Source organism: Telopea speciosissima, chromosome 7, assembly GCF_018873765.1.
Source record: "Telopea speciosissima isolate NSW1024214 ecotype Mountain lineage chromosome 7, Tspe_v1, whole genome shotgun sequence".
Taxonomy (NCBI): Eukaryota; Viridiplantae; Streptophyta; class Magnoliopsida; order Proteales; family Proteaceae; genus Telopea; species Telopea speciosissima.
The window spans coordinates 4,808,360-4,835,606 of NC_057922.1; the positions used below are offsets into that span (position 1 = coordinate 4,808,360).

Consider the following 27,247-nt stretch of genomic DNA (forward strand, 5'->3'; position numbering starts at 1 on the left):
AGGAACAGAAGAAAAGCAACAATTTTCATTTCTTAAAACTAGAGTACCAACAAATCTACTAAAAGCAACCATTTTCATTTCTTAAAACTAGAGTACCAACAAATCTACTTTTTTCTGACAGTCGGATTTTATGCTAAGGATTATGGAATCATCATAGCAGGTCAATTCTCACAACTTTGACATGGCATAGTCCAGTGCATCCACAAGGAAATCTGCACATAGATAAACCCAACTCACTATCTGCAAAAGTAAAATATTATTAAGAGACCCTTTTTTTTTTTTTGGAGAGAGAGAGAGAGACCTGCATCATCCTTTGAGAAGCACATGGGTGGTTTTATTCTGAAAACATTTCCATGGAGACCTCCCTTCCCAACTAGCACTCCCAGCTCTTCAGCAGTAATGGAAAACAGAAGATGTTAAAAGAAAAAAAAGACAAGAAAAACACAACAGACACATGCACATGTATATATGTGTATTACCTCTCAACTTCTCAAACAAAACAGTAGTTTCTGCCTTTGCAGGCGTCTTCTCTTTCTTGTCAGTGACAAGTTCTACCCCAATCATTAAGCCTCTGCCTCTCACATCTCCAATGACTGAAAGACAAGATATAGTAATATGAGAAATAGAACAGAGAATCGTCGTATCAGTAATAAATGATGCAACAGGTTCCAAGTCATTCCTAATGTCTATCCAATTCCAAAGTTCCTTGAGAAGTTCTCTAATAGAGGAGAGAATTCGATATTTTAAGGATCTAAAGCAAGACCTAAGATGTGCCAAGCCTAAATTTGACTCAAACTAAACATAGCAAAAACTTTGTCCACTGTATTTTTAAGGGATATCAGAAAAAGGACAAATGAAAAAAAAAAAAAAAAGTGATGCAGAGATATCAGAGGGCTGAAGCACACAAATGAAAGTTAAAGCCACAGGAAAATGCAACTGACAATACGGTTCAAATCAAAGTGGAGTTTCATCCTTGTCAACGATAGAGAGAGCTAGCAGGGCATGTTTCTGGAGAACTATGAAAGGTAACTCTTTCGGCGTAGAACTCAGAGAAGTCAAAGAAAGGCTCTGACATCCGAAAAAAAAGCGATGCAGGTTGAGCAGAGTAGAACACTCGAGCTTTGATGGTGATAATCCCCATGAATAAGGAACAAAAAGAAGGGCAATATGACACGAAACAGTTTATAGTCTCAATTCCTAGCACTAATTCACCAACTTTGAACTAGGAGATGTGGGAAGGGAAGTGAGTTTTCAAAGCTAAAAAAATAAATTTTTGCAATCATTACCTAACATGACTATGTCACTAACTCTCAATCATTCTAAATTTGGTTATTAAATTTTATTTTACTTTGCATCCAAATACCTTGGATTTGAGAAGTAAAATAAAAATTACATATCAAAAGTATAATTGCTAAATATAGTAAGAAATTTAAATAGGTTATACAATCATGTTAGGTAATGATTACAAAAGTTCTCTATTTATTTTTTCAACTGATTTCCCTTCCCTTTACTTGCAACCAGACAGAGAAATCTCAAAACTTTCCTAAGTTGTCAAACGTGAATTGGATTGATCATGTCTAGAGCTTCACATGACAGCTCTAATGTTTGCCAACTACAATCAATCCAATCTTCCACTGTGCCTGTCACAAGTTGTACAATGAGTTCAATGCTTGAACCAACTCTTGCAATCAGATTGCCCTAAAAAACTAATAACATGGTATTAAACAGCCTCTGAAACTTAAATGGGCTTTAATTATATACAGCCCTTAGAGCACATCTTAAGTTCCTCAAATATACTAAAATCCAGTACAATATCCTGATGTGATGGACAAAAAGAGTAGAAAAAAAAGATACCATTGTCTACAAAGAATCTCTCAAAATAACACAAGAAGACACCAGTAAATTTATTTACAGAGATTGCAAAGTACACCATCTTGAGAAATTAATAGCCCAAGATGAATAACATTCACAACTGCCTTCTGTATAGCTCCATCACTCCCCATCTCGGCCAAAAAAAAAACCCTGTTCATCCCAAGTGCACCTTTGGAGACAAAACTAAGAACCATGGGGAAGTGGAGGAGATTCTAATGATGTTACCAAAATGGGTCGGCATAAATTTTCAAAGGAATCTTTGAAAATTCCTCTTTACAGCTTCTCTCTAAGGGATCTGCACCCTAAGGACATAACAAAAATTGGAGGAGCTTCCCAACCTAGCAAAGCTTCATGTCAAAAAAACAAAAACAATGTAGTCGGCAGTGACAAAGGAAATGAGAAAGAGATAGCCACTGAACAAACAAATATCAGTTGGTTTTCTTCTGGTTCAGTTGGAACAGGATTGGAGAGAATAAATCTTTTTGCCATAGCTACATACACAAACTTCCACTAATAATCTGTGTTTACATCTCTAACAATCCTTTTGAACTTCTAGTAACCCTACTAGCAATCTCAACCCTTCAAATAATATGGTCTCATCCAACGTGATAGCTCAGCAAAAAAAGAAGCTTAAAAAGACTAACTGTCTAACTTAATTCTACAGTGCCAGAATCAAAATGCTTCAGTAACATGAATGGTGCCGCCCCCTTTGTATCAAAATGGCATAACAACCCTCAATTACGTAAGAGTGAGTAAGAACTAAGAACTGGACCCCACTATTTAAACTGTTGCAGAATTCTGAAAGTAAAACTACAACGGAACTCAGAAAGAATAGAATGCACATAACTAATGGTCACATACAAATCACAATAGAATGGATGTCCAATTCAGACAAACATGCTCCTGCATGATAACCCCAATGCCACCATCCACCAAAAAGTGGCTGGATTCAGAGATGTATCTGACGCAAAATCTATTCACTGTTGAATTTAATCTTCACTATTTGAAGTCAAATGCCAGTCTTAGCTAAACCAGATGTTTCAATGGCCCTACGTAATTCAACCCTAAATCCCCTTATAAAGGTTTTGCAATAAAAAACAACTGGTCTATCGCTTTTTGGAGTCATAAATTTGAAAGAGGTGTTTCAGACAGGAGTTCCAATTATTACTCCAAGGATGTACAGTAAACAACTGCTTTTTCCAAAAGCATCGCGCTAGGTATGTGTATGGCTTTAAGTCCTGAACATGCTTACGCCCAAATCCCTAATGAACAGGCACAAAGCTACACATAATTTGTGACATAATAAACGTTTACTACTTTTACTTTGATGATTCACTTTTAGAAACATATTTTAGCATGAGATTTCAGGTTACAGATGAGGCAAATCCAAGACAGGTCTAAAACTCATCCATGTCAAATAAGTGCACTCAGAGGATCATTAGTAAATATGTGGTCATAGATATTTCTTATTCAAGTCATCCAAGTCTCATTAACTCTTCTCTCTTTTCTGCAGTAACCTATACAAAAATAGGCAAGAGAATTTCTAGTTTCACATATGCATCAAGATGTAACAACTAATAATTAAATATGCAAATAAACATTTGACATTGCAGCACTCCACATATGATCACTAAGTTAGAAAAAGTGTTCCACAGGGACTAAGAGAGACATATATTTCTGACAAAGAATTCCAAGAGGGATCTTATTCTACCATTACAATGACATTTTCAGTTTTTTTTTTGCCCTATCCAATTACCTAATAACTATCAGCAGAAAGCAATTTTCCAGTATGCATTTCAGAATGTATCCATGAGAAATTTATCAACAATTATCAACCCTAAGAAACTTCAGTGCCAGAGTTGAAGAACAGTTACTATCATATTTTTGCTGAAGGGCTCTGAAACGCTCAATTAAGTGAGAGCCAACATCTGCACAATGGGCTTGCCGCTTTTCCTTGTCAAGTACCCTAAGTACTGCAAGTCCACCAGAAGAACATACAGGGTTCCCACCAAAAGTGTTGAACTGAAGTTTTTCAGCCAAAACATTTGCGATTTCTGGAGTTGTCACAACAGCTCCCAATGGTAAACCATTGCCAATGCCCTGTTAAGTGCAACAGTATATGTAAAAGAATGACAAATATCTGCAGTTGTTGATAACTAAAAGTAAAAATCTAATGTACCTAAAAACAGACCATTGACGCATAAATATGAAACAAACAATGAAAACGTGTCCCTTTTTTTTTTTTTCTTTTTTTTTTTTTTTTGGGGGGGGGGGGGGGGTCACATACGAAATTATGGAGCCAATGGAAGAGACCTTAGCCATAGTCACTATGTCGGGAAGTACACTTTGGGTTTCAAATCCCCAGTAGTGGCTTCCTGTTCTACCAAACCCTGTTTGCACTTCATCAGCGATGCATACGCCACCTGCCTTGTGTACAATATCATACACTCGTTTCAAATATCCAGGGGCCAATTCAACTGCTCCTCCAATTCCCTAGAAATTGTCAAAATGTAGAAATTGCACTAAGAATATAACAGAAGTCCAAGTCTAGATGGGCAACAAACATTAAACCTCCACCTCATCCTATAACTTATCTAGCCAAACCTGAATGGTCTCTGCAACAAAACCAGCAACTTTTCCTGAAGTACCAAAGTCAATGTGATCTTGTACATCTTTGGCATAAGAACTGGCATCGGAGCCAAAGACCCCGTGATATGGATCTGGACTCATAACATGATGAATTTCACCCTGTAAAAGTTTCACAGCAAGTATTGGAGAGATAGAAATATAAATGGATGACTTTTCAAAGTGCAAAGAGTCTTTTGCAAAAAGAATCCAAAGGGATAATGGATCAGAACAAGATGAAAAAAGAAAGAAGGGGGGGGGGGGGGTGTGACATATATGACTCAAAGAAAATGAACCCTTTGGAAATCAGAGTAACAAAAACATTGAGAACAGAAATGTACAGGCCTATGAAATTATGACATACATTACCAAAAAATTGCAAGCCAATAATGATGCTGGCATGGTATATCTATTGGTTGGGCAGTCAATGTGGAAAATTATAAAACAAGCAAATGATGGCATCTCATCTATATATATATAACATGCATGCAATCCAAAGAATGTGATGAAATAAGCTAGAAAAATCGGATAGGACAAAAATGGGCAAAACTTTTGAGTCCAGGAACAGGCCAGGTAGAACTGACATCTCATCTGGCACAAACAGGACAATGGTAGGTCTGATGTAAAAAAATGCAGAGCTTATTGGTGGGACTGCAGAACAGGATTGATCCAGTATTCAGCCTTCAATACTCCGAAAGATGGTCAAGGGAATTTCTACCAAAATCCAAAGCCTTCAAGAATGTACACAAATAATCTGAAGCTTTAGTAGATACACAAACCTGTGGAATTGGGTACTTCCAAGTGTTTAGAGCCGTCAGACCAATTGTCCCAGAACTGCCACCATGATATGCATTTCTCAGGGCAATCATACCAAGATTACCACTATACAGCCGAGCCATCAACATTGCTAATTCATTTGCCTCAGATCCGGAATTGACAAAATATACAACCTGCATTTTTTCAGGCTTAACTATTAGTAACACAAACTCTTCTTCTTGAAACATAATATATCCCTTAGTACAACTAAGCCCACACTCTGGTTGCTGAATTCAAAATAAGTTTTAAGGCAACCAGAAGGCAACAGAAAAATATGGAAGAATCTGTAATTTGTAACTATTAAACTGTCTTCTCTTCTTTACTGCTAAATTCTTAGCTATTGCTTCAAAGAGATACAAGTTACCTTTGATCAAACTTTATACCAGTCTATATAGATAAATAAACTTTCTAAAAGGCAGTCAACATGCATTGATCAGGCTACATCAGGATACCAATATGATAAGAAAATAACATGACAGTAGCTTTCGCTCATTTTGAGTGATTCTTAAGTGATCTAACACTTAAAATAACCATATTTGTTTCATTACAAAAAAAGCCTAAATAATCAGTATTTTAAGTTTCCACTAAGATAAAATAGTGTGCAGAGGCATGAAGTTCCACATGTTGTGAACACTATATGGTGTAATGAAAAAGGGATTCAAGGCAACAGCTCATTTGTCCATAACTGACAAGTTCATTCATTTAACTTGTCTATAAAACCTTCTGGCTCTTTGTGCATGCCATGAAAGAGGAACTGTAGTACTGTTGAATAAATCTTTTCTATCTCCCAAGTTCCAGTTCAGGTTCTAACACAAATTTTTTTTTTAATCAAAGTCAAACGACAAAAGAACCACAATATTAAAGCTTATATTTACCATTGAGCACCAACATATATAAAAATATCAAAAGAATGAACCTTTAGGTTTCCAGGCATTTTCGATGCTAATGCCTCTGCATAATCAGCTATTGCATGGTGCAAATAGAGGGTTGTAGCATGCTGAAGAAGCTTGTTTTGTTCCACAATAGCATTCACAACTTCAGGGTGGCAATGTCCACAAGACACTGTGACTATTCCAGCAAACGCATCAAGATAACGCTTGCCATTCTCATCAAATAAATACTGCATTTTTCCTTCAACAATATTCAGCTGGAAGAAAAAAAAAATCAGAACAAAAATCATTTTCTAAAATGAAAACCTATACAGATGAAAGCACAAAAGAATAATAAGAAAATGCAGAACCATAATTCATATCCCCCTGTCCTAATACAGATAGTAGCAATTTAAAGCTAAAGATCCAAAGAACGAAAGAGATCAGCACTCAAGAGCAGGCAAGGAAAAAGTAGATACATCGGAATATTTCACATTCGTCTCAGTGAAAAATTTTGCTACGGCAAACTTATCGTCCTCTCAGTAGATATGCAAAGAAACCTTGATGGTTACATGAAAACCCATTTTATCACTAAAAAAAAATACAACAAAAATCCACATCCTAGTACTCGATCAGAAGACGGTTTGAAATTTTTTTGGCAGTATAAAAACTATCTGTGATCTTGGGCGACCAAAAAACAAATTAACAAAACAATGAGTAATCCAGAACCCTAACACCAGAGATTTTATGAACTTCCACTCTTCCAGAGATCGATAAGGACGAAGCAACGTGAGAAGGACTTACAGGCTTCTGATAGTAATAGAACAGAGAAGGACCAAGATACTTTTTTCGTTTCTGAAGAACTTCGTCTGCTAGAGGTCCTTTGTAAGGCTTCGGTTCGTAATCGCAGGAAGGAAGCGTAGGAGCAGATATTGAAGAAAAGCTACGTAATAACAAAGGTCGAAGCTTCTCCTTCGTTTCATAGCTTCGCTTTAAGAGATATCTCTGCAATGCCATCGTCGATCGCCGGAGAAAAATATTTGTTAGAATTATCCGATTGTTCTCCAATATGGCCTCTTCCCTGTAAAACTAATTCGACACAGAGGTCTGCCACTGCACTCTAAAGCAGAGCTTTCTATATAGAGTTTAGTAACTTCAGAAATCTGCTTGGTTGCCAGTTGCCACCATTTGAATGGGATTTTAAGGAAACTGATGACGTGTACTTCGTTGCTAAGCTGGTATCACGGAAAGATTCCATATGGCGAGTTTAGTATTGGTAATGTTTTGACGGATTGACGTGGAGTCGTGATCTCTTTTTCTTCAGTTATTGCTCATACGTGGAGTAGGACGGACCTCCAACTCCAACGGCACTCCAATTAGGGCTGTGACGTGAAAGGTTCGTAATCCAGGTATCGGATTCGGGATCGGTCAAGGCCGATACTGATCCGATACCGATATGGATCGGTCATAATCGTTTTAAATCAGTCAAAAATACCTAAATCAAGGTTTTATAGGATCGGTTACTGTATCGGTAAAGAAAAATATTAAAGAATTTAAAAAAGAAATTTAAACACGATTTTAGGGAATGAAATCTTTTCATAATAGATTTCTAGTCCAAAAGGGTAAGATCCCCCCTTTCACTCCCGAATTTGAGGTTAAATCCTTAACCACCTTAAGTAAATCAATGTTTAATTGGAAATAAAATATTTCCTTAATCAATTCCCTAGTGAAAAACGATAAGATCCCCCTCTTTCTCACGAATTTGAAACCCTAAATCTGTGAATCACAACTTAAAAGACTCGGGATCAAGAATAAATATGGGTTTTAAAACCCAAAAAACAGGCATGTATCGGATTGAATGGGCCGATCCAACCGAGTTAGACGATCTAGAAAACGATTCAGTTAAACCTTGTTTGATCGGTCTAATCTCGGGATCGACCTCGAGGTCCTTGACCGATACCGATCCGATCCAAGATTACGAACCATGGTCACCTGTCAATCCAGAATCGTATAAAAAGGGCATACCCCGGTTAGGTCTCAAAGGTTCTTAATGTATTTAGCCTTACCCCTGTGTTTGCAAAAATTATGCATGGGACACCGTATAATGTGAAAGGATCTAGATGATCACCGTCTTCCCGATGATACCTGTGGGAAAGAATCTAGATGACACCAATGACTTTATCTTCTAATAAGTATCTACTATCTCGAACTTAAGGCCGGATTTGGTATGATTTCTATTTCAATTTTAGATTGATTTCATGAAATGGTCAATAAATAGCTTTTTAGTCAAAAAATTAAAATTGTTTTGATTGTACCATTGTATCAAAATGAAATATTTCAAGAATAAAAAAAATCCTTTTGATGGTGGTAGTGTGGCAATGGTAGTGGTGACAGTGGTGGTAGTAGTGGCACTGGTGGGGTGGTGGTGGCAATGATGGCGGTGGAGTGGTGGTGGTAGCATGTTAGAGTTGAGATCATTAGGAAAAGAAGAAGGGTGATGTTTTATTTTTAATAGGATCATGTGCTCATTAAAGAACAAGACTACAAGAGTGAAATAAAATGAAATAGAATTCTCAAACAATTCCCCAGCTATTTCAGAATTTATATTTCACTGAAATATTGTGCAAAAATCAAACCAAATAATTTTTGAAATAGAAATCATATTAAGTCAGGCCTCAGACCTCCTGTGAGTATGAGTTTACTGCACCACGCTTCACCAACTGCACTAGTCATTACCATTAGTCATAGAAACGTCCAAAATTTGGGGATAATTTGGCACAACCTGAGGTAAACGTGGACCCCGCCCCCACACCTAGTTTGTTGATTTTGGTACGAGTTTTAATTATGTGATTTATTCATCTCAAGTCAATATATCCATCTTGTCTTGACCCTACCTCCATGACGTGGAATAGAGCTCTGATCTTTCATTGGTGGCCCCTTGATATAACATTCATGATCCTTTCAATCTCTATCCCCATCTTCCCCTGAGAAGATTGCATTATCTGGATCGGTACCTCCATCGAGGACTATTATCACCTCCAATTCTGACACCCTCCAATTCCCCTCCAATCCCTCACATGGGAGCTGAAATGACCACTTACCCATTGCTTGGACACACTTCCCAAGGTAGTGGGTAAGTGGTCATTTCACTCCCATGTGAGGGATTGGAGGGAATTGGAGGGTGTCAAAATTGGAGGAGATAAAAAGTCCCTCCACCGACCCCCACACCTAGTTTGTTGATTTTGGTATGAGTTTTAAATTATGTGATTTATTCATCTCAAGTCAATATGTCCATCTTGTCTAGACCCTACCTCCATGACATGGAATAGAGCTCTGATCTTTCATTGGTGACCCCTTGATATAACATTCAGGATCCTTTCAATCTCTATCCCCATCTTCCCCCGAGAAGATCGCATTATCTGGATTAGTACCTCCACCGACAATTTCACAATGGCCTCAACCTATCACATTGCTATTGGTGGCAACCATCAAGCTCAAAGTAAGGTTTGACTAAAAGTGTGGCATCTCCCTATAACTCCAAAAAGTCAGCATCTAATATGAAAAATTCTCCATCACAAGTTGCCGCTGTCGGATCTTTTGAATCTCTGAGGGTTCAACCTCAACCCTTTCTGTCATATTTGCCTAATTTGTTAGGGTTTAGGGTTTAAGCACAAGGTTGCTTAAAGCATTACACCCTGATATCAGTTTGGAATACGCATGCTTGCCTCCAAATTAGTATATATAGGAAAACTAGGGTTTAGGTCGGATGGGCTAATTACTAGATTGCCCTCAGCGGCTGGACATTAATACAAGTAGGATTATATTAGAACATATAAAGGGATATTACATAAATACCCTTACATAATTCAAGAGCAGGAGGACAATCATTTGTTTCTAAACTGCCCGATTGTCAGAAATATATGGCACAATCTTGGTCTCCTTGATCTCTTCCCAACCCAAGAGATCTCATCGGGAATCATATCAGCTTTAGAGTGTTCAAGCTCCACTAATAGGGAAAATAAGTTCAAGGCAAGTCTATTTTGCAGCATTCTCTGGTTTCTATGTAATGGCTATTGGGATCTGATTTTCAGAAGTGCTCCATTCAATTCTAATGCCATTATTTTGAGAGCCATCTCTAGCGCCAATGACCAAATACATAATTGTCATGTGCCTCCCATGCCCCCAATAAGACTCATTAAATGGATTGCCACCTTGATGGTTTTGTGAAATTCAACGTAGATGTCGTCAGTCACGGCAATCTGGATAGCGCTGGCATCGGAGGGGTCTGTAGAGATCACAACTCAGTCTTCTTATGCTGCTTTGCTAAGGGAATTGGGTGGAATTATGCTCTAGTTGCAAAGACTTTAGCAATTCGACGAGCTTTGGTAATTGCTGGCAGTATGGGCATTAAAAAGTTGATCATTGAAAGTGATAATATGTTGGTTGTTAATCTGCTCAAGGACGCCAAGAAAGCACCCCCTTGGAGGATCGCTTCCATCATTGAAGACTGTCGCATCTACTCTCAGGCGTTCGATTGCATCCTTTACCATCATTCTCTTAGAGAAGCTAACTCTGTTGCTAACTGCTTAGCTTCTTTAGGAACCAATGCTCAATAGGATTATTCTTGGTTTTTTCAAAACTCAGGATTGTATTTCTTTGTCCTTGTTCCAGCGTTAATAAACTTTCTTTATATAAAAAAAAAAGAGATAGTGATCAAAGCAACGGAGGTTATGATGATCTTCCTCCACACAACGAGACTTCACATTATGGAGAGAGTAATAAGAAGAACCCAATTAAGGAATGAGTAAATATCATCCCCCTCCTCTCTAAGTAATCATTATATTAAACCCCTCTCGTACTTTTGAAAGATTCTATCAACCGTACCCTAAGTGGGTTAAAACAATAGTTCAAAAGACGATATTATCATTTTACAACAGTTGAGTTGAATATCGGTTTATTAGGATAAAAGTATAAACCAATGCACTGGTTTGGACCATTCCACTTGCACCAAACCAACCGACCAAACCAGATTTCCAAAAAGCACAAACAAAACCATATTTCCTTTGTTTATACCATAGTTTCTCGATTTAGATCCTCTGCTACTACCCCCATCGTCTTCTTCTTCTCAAACACTCATCCCCCACATCCAATTTCTTCTTCCTCTCTTCTTCTAACGTACCAATGAACTGAATAGGGTTCCTCACCAAGAGATTCACGATGAGCAGAGGACAGATTTGTGGAAACTACCCAGTCCATCTGCTTCCTCACACACTGAACCATCCAAAATCCCCTTCCTCTCGTCTTCTTCCCTCAATGAACTGAACTCACGTTTTCTTCCAGGCCTTTGGTTCCATTTGTAACGAGGTTCAGAGTGGTAGAAGCCGTGGAAATTGGAGTTTGAAGGGCAAAACCCTATTTTAAAAAACAAAGAGATTCACGATGGAGAAACGAAACTGGGTCTGCAGATTCCGTCTTCTTCCTCTCACACATTGAACCATCCAAAGTCCCCTTCCTCTCGTCTTCTTCTCTCAATGAACTGAAAACTCGATGTGAACGTTGTTCATCCGGAGGCCTCTGGCTCCATTTGTGGCAAGATTCAGAGTGGCCCTAAGGTCGTGGAAATTGGAGTAATGAGGGGCAAATCATCTGCATCGGTGTCGAAGGCTAGAGATTTGGCAGATTCGATACGACACACCAATCAGAATTAAATTGGGAAAAAAAAAGAGTTAAAAAGGGAGAAATGCAGCTTCAAAGCTTGGCTTCACACCGATCAGAATTAAATTGAAAAAAAAAAAAGGAGTTAAAAAGGGAGAAATGCAGCTTCAAAGCTTGGCTTCACATCGATCAAAATTTTAAATTTTAAAAAAAAAACAAGAATTAAAAAGGGAGAAATGCAGCTTCAAAGCTTGGCTTCACACCGATTAGAATTAAATTGAAAAAAAAAAAAGGAGTTAAAATGGGAGAAATGCAGCTTCGAAGCTTGGCTTCACATCGATCAAAATTTTAAATTTAAAAAAAAAAACAAGAGTTAAAAAGGGAGAAATGCAGCTTCAAAGCTTGGCTTCACACCGATCAAAATAGTGCCAAGTCATTGACAGTAAGGAGATTTCAGAGGGTTCTGTGTTTGAGAGGAAGAAGACGATAAGTTATTTTTAGTGATAGGAAGTGGATGGTGAAAATAGGGTTTTGGTTTTGTTTTTTTTTTAACTTTTGGGTTTGATCGGTTTGAAATGATCTGTTTTGTTTTAAGGGGCGGTTTAACCCATCTAACCGTCTTCCATAAAGGAAATTTGAATCCTTTAAAAAATGTCCGTTACATTTACCATGTGTCACTCTCACAATAGAAGATCTGAATCCAAAGGATTTTGGGATTGGAGAGGGCAAAATTAGAATAAAATTACATTAAAGGTTTTATGGGGTTTAAAAAATTATAAATGCCACATCATCACTTAATGATATTTTTTAATAATAAAAGTACGATTGATAGAATCTTTCAAAAATAGAAGAGGCATTATCATTATTCAAAACCCGAGTTTGATATTATAGATACTTAGAAGGGAGGAGATGATATTTACTCTTAAGTAATTAGTGTTGGGGGAGGAGTGGAAGACTATAGAGAACATAGTGCGACTAACCATATTATCAATAAATGTTTAGACCACTTCTACCAAAAGAAAAAAAACAAATGTTTAGACCACCTCCATATAAGGGTGTCAAAATCAAATCAAAACTGAAAATCAAACCTGAAATCGAGCCGAACCGAATTAATTCGGTTTGGTTTCAGTTATGGTATATGGTATTCTAATTCGGTTCGATTTTGGTTTCATGCCAGGACCCGTCGATTTGAACCGAATAAACTACTTAATCCAAATCCATATATCTTTTAAATTTTTTGATAACCATATCTAACCAAATGACTTTAAATATTTAACTTTCCTATGTTTTCATTGTTTATTTGGTAACTATCCAACGAAATGAAATTTATATGTCACTTTCCATAGGGGAAAATAAAAAACTCAATGAATTTTGTTTGTATTTTTGGTAATCATCTAACCTAATGACTTTTCATATTCCACTTTCCAGGTTTTCTCTATTTACCTTTCTCAGTTTCCCTTTTCAACTCTTCAACTTCAACTCTTCAAGTGTGCAACCGAATTAGACCCGAATTGGAACCGGATTTGGAAATCGAATTAGAACCGTAACTGAACCGAACCAAGCAGGTTCGGATTCGATTGGTGGTCCTAAAACCGATTCGATTTTGGGTCACACTCTCAAGTCATGAAACTGAACCGAAATCGAACCGAATACTCAAAACCGAACCGTTTGACACCCTTTCCATATGACGCCGATGACAATACCTCCGATGGCAGTGGTCTGCAACATTCAGTGCATTGGGACTAGTAAATCAATAAAACCGTTTCATCGAGGGGAGGCCATGATATTTTGTAAAACTCATGATAACTGTATAGGTCCACCCGTAGTGGACAGTTAGTTCACCACCTCTTTTATGATTCATAAACCCATCCTAGGGTTTTTGCATTTTCCAAAATATCCTCCCACCATCCTACACACACGTTGAAGGGTGGAGGGAAACTCAGTCCGACAATGTATGTCCATGCAACTTGTATTTTTCAACCATCCATTTATTGGTATGCACTCTCCATGGTTATATATTTTCAAGGCTATATTTTGCCATTTGATCAATTCCATTCGGATTGAAACTTGAAATGTGAGAAAAGGTTTTTGAAGTCTCTTTGTCCACAAACTGATGTTGTGTTTGGAACTGGGGAATGCATTCTAGATCGATTTTGCATTCTTGATTAATAAAAATAGATGTTTTTATCGTCTTGCGAAACTGACCTAGAATGTATTCTTAGAATGCATATCAAACACTGCCTTAATTTTCCTTCTCTTAAGCTGCGTTTGGTGACGATTCCATTTTGGGAATGCACTGTTATTCGACAAAATCATCTTTTGATGTTTCTTCTTTGAAAGTTCATTTTTACCTACTGTTGGGCGTTTGTTTGCTAAACTTGTTCTGGAATTATTGTCGGGATCGTCCCTTAACCAAAGTGTAAAATTAAAAAAGAAAAACCCAAATCTCAAAACCCTGAAACCCATTCATGATCGAAACCCTTCTTCCCTTCACTTTCCCTTTGGCTTTCCCAATATCTTCACCTTGGGCCGCTACCGTTTCCAGCAAAACATCCTCAAATCGAAGATGCAACCAAAGGAGCCCTAGGATACCTCTGTAATCAACACCGGAGTTGGGTACTTGAGCCCTAGGATACATGAGAATCTGTTGGGGTCGTTGAACACTTGAGTTGCAATTTGAGAACCAAACATTCCCAAATCCCAACTCCCACGCTGGTGTCTTTCTTTCTAATCCCCATTATCCCTCACCCGGATTTGCAGACTAGCACTATCCTCTCTCTCTCTCACGATTCACCTCAAACTCGGAACAATTTCAACAATTCAAAGCTCCGAGACCGTCCAAACGAAAAGGAAAAAAAAGAGAAGTTTTTTTTTCTCTTTTTTTCCAGAAGACTTGTAGAGAAGGAACGATTCGATCGTTGTGGTGGTGGAGAGCCTGCGATACGGCAGCAGAAGGTCATTAATGAGAGAGAGAGAGAGAGAGAGAGAGACGAGATCAAATGGTGGATTACTATTCCAAAGGTTAAAACTCATGGCCGGTGAAGGACAATTTTCGCTAGGAAAACCCCTCTCACAACCGATTGAATTCGTAGGAAAGGGATTGGATTTCCTTTATCCAAACGAGGGATTTCTTGGCCGTGACCCGTGAGTCATGATGGCCATGTGATCGGACATTCAGACCCCCCCAAAAAAAAAAAAAAAAAAAAAAATTTAAATCCATCTTGTCTTTTTTTTTTGGGCAGAAAAATCCGTCTTGTCTTGGGGAGAATAAGAAACACCGTAGATTTGTGGGTTTTAGTTCTAGGGAAAAACTGTATCAGGTACGAAATACTGTAATATTAATATTGAAAATTGGGCGTGATTATCACGCAGTCTACTCTGTAATATATATTAATATGTATACATACTTAATTCAAGTCGTACAGGATTGTTCTTAAAAAAAAAAAAAAAAAAAAAAAAAAGAAAAAGAAAAAGAAAAAAGAAAAGAAAAGAAGAAAAAAAGAAAAAAAAAGAAAAGAAAAGTCGGTATAGGAATAGAACTACCAGAGGTGCGTAGCTTTGACGCTACCTCCTCCGTTTATATAATTTTCCACAACCGTTTTACATTCCCTCCCTTTCAAATCAACTGCAGGTACTCCTCTCTCTCTCTTGCTTCCCTCTCACACGCTCATTAACAGGTAAACCATACTGCGCTTCCACAATTTTGCTAGCTTTTAGGGTATGTGTTAGGAATGCCAAGAGTTTCGGAGGACTGAAGAGCGCTATATTTGAGAAGTACAATTTAAGGGTTTTTTTTTTTTTTGGGAATTGGAAGCTCTCCACTTTGACAGGAAGGTTTCATAGTGAACAACAATGGCTAATCTTTCGGGACTTGCATCTGTTGCAAATCCAAACCCTAATAAGTCGTTCGAGGTATTGAATTCTTGATTTTGGAGCTTATTTACTGCTAGAATTTATACACCGTTGCTAACTCGTTTAGTTTAATTAGCTTGATATTAAGTGTTGGTTACTCATAAAATTCTTTTAATATTTTGCTTGACACAGGTTGTTCAACCTCCGACAGATTCGGTTTCTAGCCTTACTTTCAGTCCCAAGGGAAATTATCTCGTTGCTACTTCTTGGGACAACCAGGTTTGTTTGATCGCTACCGCAATAAAGTTTATACCAACTTCCCCTCCCCTTAATTGTTCCCTTTTAGTGGTCTATCTGATTTGCGCTAATTTGAAGAGAAGATTGTAACCATATATTACTTTCTTCTCTCTCAATTTTTTTCTTCTAAATTTTGATTCGATGATTTGTTTTCCTTTGATTGTTTCCATGTTCGTGAAAGTGTAATCTTAAACACACATTTTGTTTTTATGTGTGAAATTTGATAGGTTAGATGCTGGGAGATAATGAAGTCAGGGACCACTGTTGGCAGCGTGCCGAAAGCATCTACTAATCATGACCAGCCTGTAATAAGCTAACAATATGTGGGATTTGCAAACTTGATCTTGCATTTTTTATTTTTTAAGTGCTAATATGATATTTCTGTAGGTCTTATGCTCTACTTGGAAGGATGATGGAACGACCGTCTTTTCTGGGGGTTGTGATAAGCAAGTTAAGATGTGGCCACTGATGGCTGGTGGTCAAGCCGTGACTGTGGCAATGCATGATGCACCTGTCAAAGAGGTTGCTTGGATTCCACAGATGAATCTCTTAGTTACAGGAAGCTGGGATAAAACCCTGAAGTACGCTTTGATTTCTTCATTTATTTTATTCATAGTCATTGATTTCTTTCCTGCTTAGGTACTTGAGTGGTGGAGTTGTTCAAGTAACAGTTGTTGTTAATTAAGTGAAAATATGGATGGTCTCTTGATGGTTCTGCTAATCTGTTCAGGTATTGGGATACTCGACAACCCAATCCGGTGCATACTCAACAACTCCCTGATCGCTGCTATGCACTAACAGTTAATCATCCTCTGATGGTCGTTGGTACTGCTGATCGAAATTTGGTTGTTTTTAACTTGCAAAGTCCTCAGGTATTGATTTTACATTTCACTATTGTAAGAGATTAAATAGTTGCTGAATTACCGAGTTCTCAAATATAGTAACAGTAAGTAGTAGTACTAAGAATAGGATTGCTTATTTTGATTTGCAGGTCAGTCTTAGGTGACTATAGGCTCCAGTAGTTGATCTAAACATGTCCTTTCATGTTTTTCTAAATTCTCCCCTCTTCCTATCTCTGTCTATATATCAGCTGATGCAACACATTACTAGTTCTTTACTTCTCAATTATCTGGCCCATATATTTAAGTGATTAAGTCTAGTCATTGTTTATACATCAACAGACTGAGTTTAAGAGAATCACTTCACCCCTGAAGTATCAGACAAGATGTGTTGCAGCATTTCCTGATCAGCAAGGTTTCTTGGTAAATACCTTGGTTTTGTTCATCTATATCTAATTTGTTGAATGCTTCCTTTGCTTCTATTTCTCATTTTCATCGTTTTGGTAGAAACATGGAAGCATGTCATTCAATCAAGCTAACTTCTTAATTTTCACCTTTGATTAAGTTGTCTTGTCAATTCTTTAAGTCTTTAAATTTGATAGTAGTATCATAGCTTCTACCATTTTAGTTCCAATTTTTATTTGTCTTTTATGGAATTATTATTGTCATTTTATGGATCTATTGTTGAGATTGTTGAATCTGGGGTCTGTGCTGTTTCAGGTTGGCTCAATAGAGGGGAGGGTGGGTGTTCATCATTTGGATGACTCACAACAAAGTAAAAACTTTACCTTCAAATGCCATAGAGAGGGCAATGAGATATACTCAGTCAATGCTTTAAACTTCCATCCTGTAAGATTCTTGATCACCCTTCAGCTACAAATGGTTTACTCTCTAGCTTGTTTTAACTATAACAGCTTTAAGTGAATTTGTATTTCTATTTGGCTGCTACAAATGGTTGTTTTTATCAATAGTTGAATTTTTTATAAGTTTTATCACTGTTTTAATTGTGCATCCTCTACCCCAATGATTCATTTGAGTTGAGGTGGATTTCTTCTCTCATGTTATAAATCCAGCTAAAAGACAGCCTATGCAGTAATTAGAAGAAAAAAAAGGGAGGGGGTTGGATGTACCTGCATATTTTTTTGATAAGCAACAAAAGATATTATATTAGTAGGGAAAGAATTGAAAGATACAAAGTTGCATAGAGTGACACTCAAGAAAGTATAATGGAGGGGAAAATATAGATCCAGGACAAAAGAAACAACAAAAGTCCACCCGTACGGGTTTGTTGGTATGCCTTATTGCTTGCAGCCTTGCATCATGAAATGTTGTGGTAAATGGTAATCAGCTGAACCCGATAATGGGCCTTCCTTTTTACTCTATGAGGTGGGTATGTATCAAGTAGAATTAATGTCTATGCTTATTCTTAGTTTCAATTGTTATTAATTAATTTATTTATGGATCTTGTTAAACGTTACAAGGTTTCATGAACTTTATCCTGTGGGTCAACTTGCCAGTGGCGAACACCAGTTGGTCCACAGGATAGAGGATCTGATGCCCATCTCACTGGTGAAATTTTTGCACAAAACAAGAAAGGGAGGTATTTTAAATGTGAATGTAATTTGATATTACAGAAATGCACCTAGATTCTATGAGGCATTCTTGTAATTTTGTGATGCCTCTGAACTCACATTACCACTTCCTGTGGTTGGTATGTGCTGAAATTTGACCTGCTAGATATTTATCTAGGGGAAAAAAAGAAAAAGAGAGGACCGTTTAGATGGACATAACCTTGTCTATTTTATCTGCCATGTATTGATAGAGCATGGGTTGGCACAAAGACAAAGTTCACCAACTTTTATGACTTCTATTTTTTTGCTTTATTTTTTAGAAAGCTTAAAGAATTTTATTAATCTGTGTATGACAGTATGTATGTCTCACATTCAAGAGTACATGTATGCATGCATTAGAAGCAATGGGCTTCCACACACCACATGCTACCAAGTGCGCTAGGCACTTGTTCACAGGAATAACATTCTGTTATGAGGTCTGAGCTCTTATAGGGTGGGGTATACTTCTTTTGTTGTTGTTGTTGTTGTTGTGTACCATCTGTGTTTTTGCCTCCTTAGTGGTTTGTTGCACCCTGTTTTCTTCCTTTAAATAGAATTTATGTTACTCGCAAAAAAATTGTTTGTGTTACCAATTATAGAAGTGTTCCATATGTTTCGGATATTATTTTTTTCCCTTCTAACTATTTGCCTAATGAAGATCTTCTGAGCTTGAGTCAGACAAGATTTGATCTTATCTGTTGCTTGATATACTTTTTCAGAGCTTATGTTGGTATGCCTTGTTCCAGGTACACCATACTTTTGCAACATCGGGCTCTGATGGTGCTTTTAATTTTTGGGACAAGGACAGTAAACAGAGACTCAAGGTCTGCTTATTTCTTTTCTGTTCTATTCTTATCTAAAACCAATGGTTGATCTTGTTTTCATTGCATGCCAGTTATTTTTCATGACATTTCTGAATTTAAACTAATTACCAGCCTTTTGGCGGATAAGCAAACTTGATGAGAAGACAATGTTTTCTGTCTATTTTTGGACAACGCTGCTGTAGACAAGATGACTTCCTAAGAGACTTACATGATGATGCACGCCTGATCTGTCACTACGAGTTGAAACTTTAAACTCGAGAAAAGTACTTACTTCGGATAACTCTTCTGGTGCAAGGTCTGAAACCCAACCCTAAATTGTGATTAGGGCAGAATTTTTGAAGGCTCTAAAAGGACAGGACAGGCTAATTAGAAGACAAGAAAACTGGTTAGGTTACAGAAACAGAATATATAATATAAGACAAGAACAGAAACAAAAGAAATCAATAGCTCAGTAACAAGGTAGAGTAGGAGAAATGTTGTTTACTCAAAAACTATTGGGCTGTTTGGCTTGAAACTTAAGTAGTGGTTAAAAGAGGACTGACATCTCTGGCTAATAGCAAGTTGTGATAGGGGCTAATTACTAATATGAGGTACTAACAGAAACAGAGAAGGGTTGTGGAAAGTGGTAACAGCAGGTATTAAAGTAGACTTCAAAAATTGGAATTAATAGAGAATGATGTCAGAATACTGTAACAATATCAGAGAATAGAACCAGCAGTGAGGAAAAAGAAGAAAGTCGAGTGGGAAGGCTGCTAGAGAGTCTAGCAACCGATAGATAGCCTCCCCCTCTATCAATTATATTTATAGAGTAGCTGATTACAAAAAAAAGTTTCCTATTCTAACTAGTAAACCAGAATAGCAAGTAAACAAGTAAACTAAGTAAACTTAGAATCCTAGACTAACTAGGAAAGAAGAAAATAAAGAAACAAAGAAGAAACAAAGAAGCAACCCGCAATAGAGGGACTCCTCCTATCGTGGTATACATGGAACTATCCCACAGTTTAACACTCCCCCTCAAGCTGGAGCATACAAATCACCCATGCCCAGCTTGGAACAGCCTTTCGGGAATACAGGGCCAAATAGAGGCTTGGTAAACAAATCGCCAAGCTGATCAGCAGAGGAGACAAACGGAGTAACAATTAGTTTCTTCGTGACTGCATCACTCACAAAGTGACAATCAACTTCAATATGCTTGGTTCTTTCCTGGAACACTCGATTACTAGCAATGTAGATAGTAGTTTGATTATCATAGAACATCTTCATAGAAGAGGTGACTGGAATCCTCAACTCTTGGAGTAACGACTTCAACCTCATAAGGTCGACTGCAATATGAGCCATAGCTTGATACTCAACCTCCCGATGGACCCAATTCATTTGGCTTATCAGAAAATGGGCGGGAAAATGATAAACCAAAAAAGCAAAACCAGAGAATGAACTGAGAAACTAGGATTCGGGACTTAGGGGTTTTAGCTTCCGAATTCCAGTCGATGGAGATGGAAGGAGGCTCAAGCGATGCTCCCCAAAATGGAATCCTTGGAAGCATCGATCTTTGGCCTCGTGAGCCTGTCATCGATCTCACTGGTCAGATTCATCAGCTCCCTTGCTGCCTCAAACACGATGGTCCCTGCTCTGTTTCTCACTACTTCAAAGGTAAAAAATTAATAAAAACGGAACCTATTACGGACATGCCAAGGATCCCAAATATCACAATGAACTAAAGAAAATAAAGATGGACTCCTAGAAATACTCCTAGAGGGAGAAAGACAATTTATGATGTTTCCCAAGTGTGTAGGCTTCACACTCAAGACAAGTTACAGACTTGCAACTGGGAACCATGAGCTGAAGCTTGGACAAAGATAGATGGCCCAGATGTTGATGCCATTGGAGAGAAGATGAACCACTAGTAGTTGTAGCTGCTGTAATAGATGGTCCTGTGCCGTCCAAATAGTATAAACCAGTTGGAAGTTAAGGAATGCAAGGGAACAAGGGAAAGGTGTAAGTAGGAGGTTGAAGAAGAAGAGAAGGAAATGGTGTAATGTTGTGTGTTGGAGTATTATGTCCAACACACCTATATTACTTCACTAATAATATGAGAGAAATTACATGCACCTCCCTAGGGAGGTAAAAGATAAAAAAGAGAAATTACAATATAAAACAACTAGTCAACTTACTAGTTCTTAAATTACCTTTACTAAAACTCTAACACTCTCCCTCAAGCTGGAGAATAAATGTCATGCATTCCCAGTTTGCATAATAGGGTACCAAATTGGAGAGAAGCAAGCCCTTTGGTGAAGATGTTTGCCAGTTGATCACCAGTCTTCACAAAAGGGGTGCAAATGCAGCAAAAGTCTATCTTCTCCTTGATGAAGTGTCAGTCCACTTCAATGTGCTTTGTTCTGTCATGTTGCACCGGGTTGTGAGCAATACTTATAGCTGCTTTGTTATCACAGTAGAGCCGCATAGGTTCTTCAGTGTCAAACCCCAACTCCTAGACTAACCGTCTCAACCATATGAGTTCGCAAACACCATGAACCATTGCCCTAAATTTTGCCTCTGCATTGGCTCTAGCGACGACAGGATGCTTTTTGCTTCTCCATGTGACTAAGTTACCTCCCTCAAATGTGCAATAACCAGATGTGAAGCCTTTGATTCTTAAGTGATTGTGCCTAGCATACAATAGTCCTTTCGTTGGAGAGGACTTCAAGTATCTGAGAATGCGGTATATAGCATTCAAATGTCCACTCTTGGGAGCATGCATAAACTGACTCACCACTCCCACTGCATAAAAAATATCTAGGCGAGTCATAGATAGATAGATGAGCTTCCCCACTAGCCTTTGGTACTTCCCGGTATCAACAAGAGAGGGACTGTAATCTTCTCAATATAAGAACCTACTGATTAAGTCTGGTTTGCAGCCCAACATCCTTGTCTCTTTCAACAAATGAAGAAAGAACTTCCTTTAGCATATTCTGATTCCCTTCTTGGACCTTGACACTTCAATTCCCAAGAAATACTTTTAAGGGATCCAAAATTTTAATCTCAAATTGTTGGGCCAAGTAGGTCTTCAACCTAGCTATCTTGGCTCTGTCATCTCCAATTACTACAATGTCATCAACATAGACAATAAGGGCTGTGATGGTCCCATTACCTCGTGGGGTAAATAGAGTGTGGTCTTCTTGACTCTGGGAATACCCATTCTCCTTTGGGGATTGTTTGAGACCTTATAATGCCTTCTTGAAAAGGCGCACTTTCCCTGCAGCTGAAGGGAAGCTTGAAGCCAGGTGGAGTTTGCATGTACACTTCCTCTTCCAAGCCACCATGGAGGACGACATTCTTCACATCTAACTGATATAATGACCTTCTTCATATCTTTAAATCTGATCGTAGGATTTCTTTCAAACTTTGCAGGTTTGTTCCCCATACCTAGTAGACCATTCAACCAGAATTTCTGACTTATCTTTCCTGTCTTGACTGAATTATTTGGTTCTCTCTATTCTGGTTGAGTGTTCCTTACCTGCAGTTCTGGAAAATTCCTTGGATTTCCATTACCTAATCCCTTAGGTGACTAGAAACCCATCATTTTCCCCTTGGTTGTGGCATCAATTCTCCATTTCTCCTCAGCTTGGAAATGAGTGATGGACTTTTACGGAGGCAAACAAGAGTTCTTGATGTAACCCTTTTTTCTTGGATGGTCCTACTACTTGCCTGGAGGTAACCTTCCCTGAAAGGTGGAGACATTTTATTTTTTGTGACTGCTTGGGCCTGTAATTCATCTGATAACCATTTCTGTATCACCCTCTCCTTTACCTGCAGCTTGGCAGTATTGATGTTTAGGAGTTAATAAGTGCAGTCTATAAGGCTTTACAATTGGTCTCAGCTTAAGAAGTGTGAGACAAGCCTAGACAGTCCAAGTTGGTCATGCCTTAAACGATCAGATAGGATGGAAAAAGGGTGCTATGAGGGTCTAGAAGGAAATACAGGGAAAATGAAATGAGAGTCCTATGATGGAATTAGGGATAGGGTTTAAATGGTATTATGTTAGATGATAGAAATTAGATTAAGGTTCAGGTGAAGTGGGATTTGAATTACTGAACTGTTGGTTTTTGGATACTTATCAAAAAAAAAAAAAAAGAAAGAAAGTGGGTTACAGCTTCTGCTATATGAATTGATAGGAGAAAGTGTGTGATTTCATTCCAATGACATGAGTGAAGCTTGTTTTGGTCAAGTTCAAATTAGGTCCGATGGTGATATGGATTATGGGTGATAAAATGAGGATTTTTGTGGTGTAGTCAGTGGAAAATTTGGACTGAATATGATTCTGTTATGACAGGTTGGAAGTAGGATTGAATATGATTTTGTTATGACAGGCTAAGAATAGAAGTACCAGTGAAAACTAAATCAATGCCTAATTTTGATGGGTGGGGGGGAGAGGGTGAAAGTAGGCTGGTTAGGTTGCTTTGAGCAGTTTGTGGGTGATTTTTGGAGGGTAAGCTGATTAGGAAAAGAAAGCCTGGAAAAGGTGGATGGAGGTTCCCTCAGTATCTGAAGCATTGTTTGAGTTGTTAACGAGAATGTTTTTTGTTTTATCAGTATGATCTGTTTAGTTTGAATCTTAATTGCTGGCTTGCTGCGTGGTTGCTTATTACTGTTGATAAACAAGTTTCTGCTTGCTGGTTTTTCTCAAATTTCCAAGTGGTTTATTAGTGTTCTTTGTGCTGAGTTTTTGCTTTTCTATTTTTAGCCATTGCTTAATAATGTTATCGGTGACTAAGATATATTGGAATTATGAAATAACATGTAGAGTGGAGGTGTTAGAATATTCAAGTTATTGACATTTAGTTTTCAGCCTCATGGAAGCTCTTGAAAATCCTATCTCCAGAAATTTGATGATATTTTGGGGTTGGATATTTTCCTACCTGCCTAAATACACAATTAGGTTTGATCCCAATAAGATCTTGTCTGAGTGGTTTGCTTGTGTTTTTTATTTTGTGCCTACAATTAGGACAACTTGTCGACGTCGGTATATCCTGCATCAACACTACTTAGTTTCTAGAGTTGCACTTCTCTCCAAATGCTACTATGTTCTTTACTTTGACACTTTCCAATGAGCATGGGGAAGTTGGGAAGAAAAAAATTTTAATGAAGGGCTATTGGTTAGGGGTCTCAAGTTTGTTATATTGATTGTAGTACACAAATTTCTGCTAATCAGGAAAAGGATGATGTACATATCTCATCATGCTGTTCTTGCTAATCAATACCGGACAGTTGTATTAGCTAATATGCATTATAGTTTATCCTCTATAAGTTGTAGGCGCCCCCCCCCCCCTGCCTTCTAATTATTATCTTTTTAACTCCTCACTCGGATGCTGCTATCTTCACTTGTCTGAAAACCATAATTTAGCTTGTGGACCAAATTCTTGCATTATGCTAACATTACCTTGTCTGATTTTCCAGGCCATGTCTAGGTGCAGTCAACCTATTACTTGCAGCAGTTTCAACAATGATGGCTCAGTATTTGCATACTCAGTATGTCTCTATTTCCATGTAATCAGTTACTGAAAGAAAAAACGAATGGAATCAATTACCTCACGGACTGTATTTTACATATTAAATGATAAGTGATCAAGTAAAATCCAACACCATCCTTCTGTGTTTGAAATCTACTGAAGACGCCATCCTTCCCCCCCCCCCCCCCCCTTCTCTGAGGAATCCTTTTCCAAAAAGGAATATGGGAGGACGTGCTTAGATTACCAAGGTTAGGTGTTGGATACTTGGATTCTTGTGGAAAACCTCTTATCATAGGGACTCCTCCATGATCTTCATGAGATTTGATTCGTAAGAACAGACTTTACCCAGATCAATCTTTTTTCAAGTATGGAGATGAGTCATGGGGCTGGTTTTTTAGCCAGTCCTCTGATTTTCCAGCTCTCAGCAACCTCTTTGTTTGGCCAGATAGTGCACTGAGAGACCTGTATATCCTTGAATGTAAAGGCTGTTTTTTTCCTGTTAAAAAAGAAGTAATCCTTCATTATTACATGATCCAGTCCTGATGTTAATGTATTCAATGTTTCTCAGATCAATCTTTTTTTTTTTAAGTATGAAGACAAATCATGAGGCTGGTTTTTTAGCCAGTCCTCTGATTTTCCAGTTCCCAGCAAACCTCTTTGTTTGGCCTGAGAGCTCACTGAGAGACCTGTATATTTTTTGGCTGTAATGCTTTTTTATTGTTGGGGGTTGGGGGGGGGGGGAACGGAGAAGAAATCCTTCGTTGTTACATGATCCTGTCCTGATGTTTATGTACTCAATGGGTTGCATGGAGCCACAGATATATTAGTTTGTCAAAATTCTCTTTAGTGTGTGATCAAGATGAGGTTTGTTATTGAGCTCTGTTCCCATGGATATTCCATTACTCTCTATAGGTGTGTTATGACTGGAGTAAGGGTGCAGAGAATCATAACCCAGCAACTGCAAAAAACTACATTTTCCTTCATGTTCCACAGGTATGTTTCTGCTTGTGTGTAATGCTGGACTCTATTTTTAAATCTCGTCTTTGCACTTCCTGTTTTGGATATTTTCTGGACTCTTTTTATACGTGATAAAGAAACTACATCCAAATTAGGTCAGAATACCTGGAAAGCTCCAATGTGAATGCATAGACTTAGTTCCACTCATATTTTTAATTGGCTAGTGTTATTCTCATCATTATCATCATCATGACGGAAACTCCCTCTTGGGTTTTGCTGGTTTTGTCCATGGTCTGGATGTGCAGGAGGCCGAGGTGAAAGGGAAACCACGAATTACAAGTGGTCGAAAGTGAATTTGCTCATCTGAAGAGTTGCTGATTGGAACTCTGAAAGCTGCTGGGGACTATGGGAATTTGGTTTTGCGTTACAAATGGTCTCATACATTCACTTTCAATTTAACCATGAAGGAGGTACAAATGTCAAGTCTAGCTTTAAGAAATTTCTTCTAGGATGCAAATGAGGGTATGCTGTTGTTTCCCTCCCCCCCCCCCCCTCCCCCCCTTTTTTTTTTTCTTTTTCAACTGGGATCAAAATTGTATTTGTTGTAGAAGTTTCATGGGTGTATTGGTTCATTACGTGCTTGTATAAAGAACAATCTTTTTTTTGGGGGGGTAAATTGATTGGTCCTTATGTTCCACTGTATTTGGTGCCACCTACAAGAGGGAAGAGTGAAAATTTTCTGGAATTTCCAATAACAGTGGGTTGTATTATGCGTCTGCAATCTATAGCTAGAGCACAGGCCTTGATTCTCAGGCAGATCTTTTGGAAAGGGAAAAAGCTTGCATGATCGTAAGCTTTTGTATAGAGGGGTGAAGCATTTTTTCAGGCAAGCCGTTATTCCACATGATTCTCCTTGCTTACCTGACAGCTGGCATGGCTTCAATGAACCGTACTGCTAAGAACCCTACTAGTTTAGGAAAGCAGTGGATCAACATAATTCATCACAACCCAAAATGAATCTCTAACTGATTCTCCAAGCTGACCTGGTTCTTCCTCTGTATATCAACTATGATTCCTGATTATAAGTTGGTTTCCTGAATCACAACTGACCAGGTCTTTGTTGAGGAAAACTAAAACACAAACTGTTGTACATATCTCCTTTCAGTAGTCGAAGCTGTAAGTAACTTGTTGAACTCCTGCGATTTAAGTGTGTCAGTCTGTTTTCAGTGGTTCTGGTCTGTTCTGGCGATACTTTGTGGGGTTGCTCACACTAGCACTTTTATGATTATCCGTTGCTTTTGCCATATGGCAGTATTTGTTGGTACTCAAATTACGTGGACATGTTTATATCATCTCCAGTACAGTTAAATTTCAATCCTGTCTAACATTTTCACATGTTGATCAAATGCACGATTGATAATTGTCTGAAACATTTCTCTTTGAAGCGTTTAAACTTTGAAGAACCAAGGGGAAAGGTCATATGCATGGCAGGTGAAGCAGCTGAGATGAGGCATGTAAACTACT

The 27,247-nt window shown here is 38.1% G+C and overlaps 3 protein-coding genes across 3 annotated transcripts; 2 read left to right on the plus strand and 1 right to left on the minus strand.

Annotated features, from left to right (window-relative positions):
* Positions 1–7,302, minus strand: LOC122667629 (alanine--glyoxylate aminotransferase 2 homolog 1, mitochondrial-like). The gene is made up of 9 exons (XM_043863988.1): positions 6,987–7,302; positions 6,230–6,460; positions 5,277–5,447; positions 4,477–4,620; positions 4,186–4,365; positions 3,747–3,972; positions 480–593; positions 302–388; positions 1–212 (listed from the first exon to the last, which is right to left on the minus strand). Exons 1-9 carry the CDS (start codon positions 7,197–7,199, stop codon positions 169–171), a joined length of 1,410 nt encoding a protein of 469 aa, XP_043719923.1. The 5' UTR covers positions 7,200–7,302; the 3' UTR covers positions 1–168.
* Positions 7,303–10,381: 3,079 nt separating this feature from the next.
* LOC122667399 lies at positions 10,382–10,798 on the plus strand. Its single transcript, XM_043863663.1, has one exon. The coding sequence runs from the start codon at positions 10,382–10,384 to the stop codon at positions 10,796–10,798; it is 417 nt and encodes a 138-aa protein (XP_043719598.1).
* Positions 10,799–15,478: 4,680 nt separating this feature from the next.
* On the plus strand, positions 15,479–26,088 carry LOC122669524 (protein RAE1-like). Its single transcript, XM_043866301.1, has 11 exons — positions 15,479–15,749; positions 15,882–15,968; positions 16,214–16,291; positions 16,374–16,567; positions 16,717–16,858; positions 17,168–17,248; positions 17,546–17,674; positions 19,182–19,259; positions 24,714–24,785; positions 25,679–25,759; positions 26,029–26,088. Exons 1-11 carry the CDS (start codon positions 15,690–15,692, stop codon positions 26,074–26,076), a joined length of 1,050 nt encoding a protein of 349 aa, XP_043722236.1. The 5' UTR covers positions 15,479–15,689; the 3' UTR covers positions 26,077–26,088.
* Positions 26,089–27,247: the final 1,159 nt, after the last annotated feature.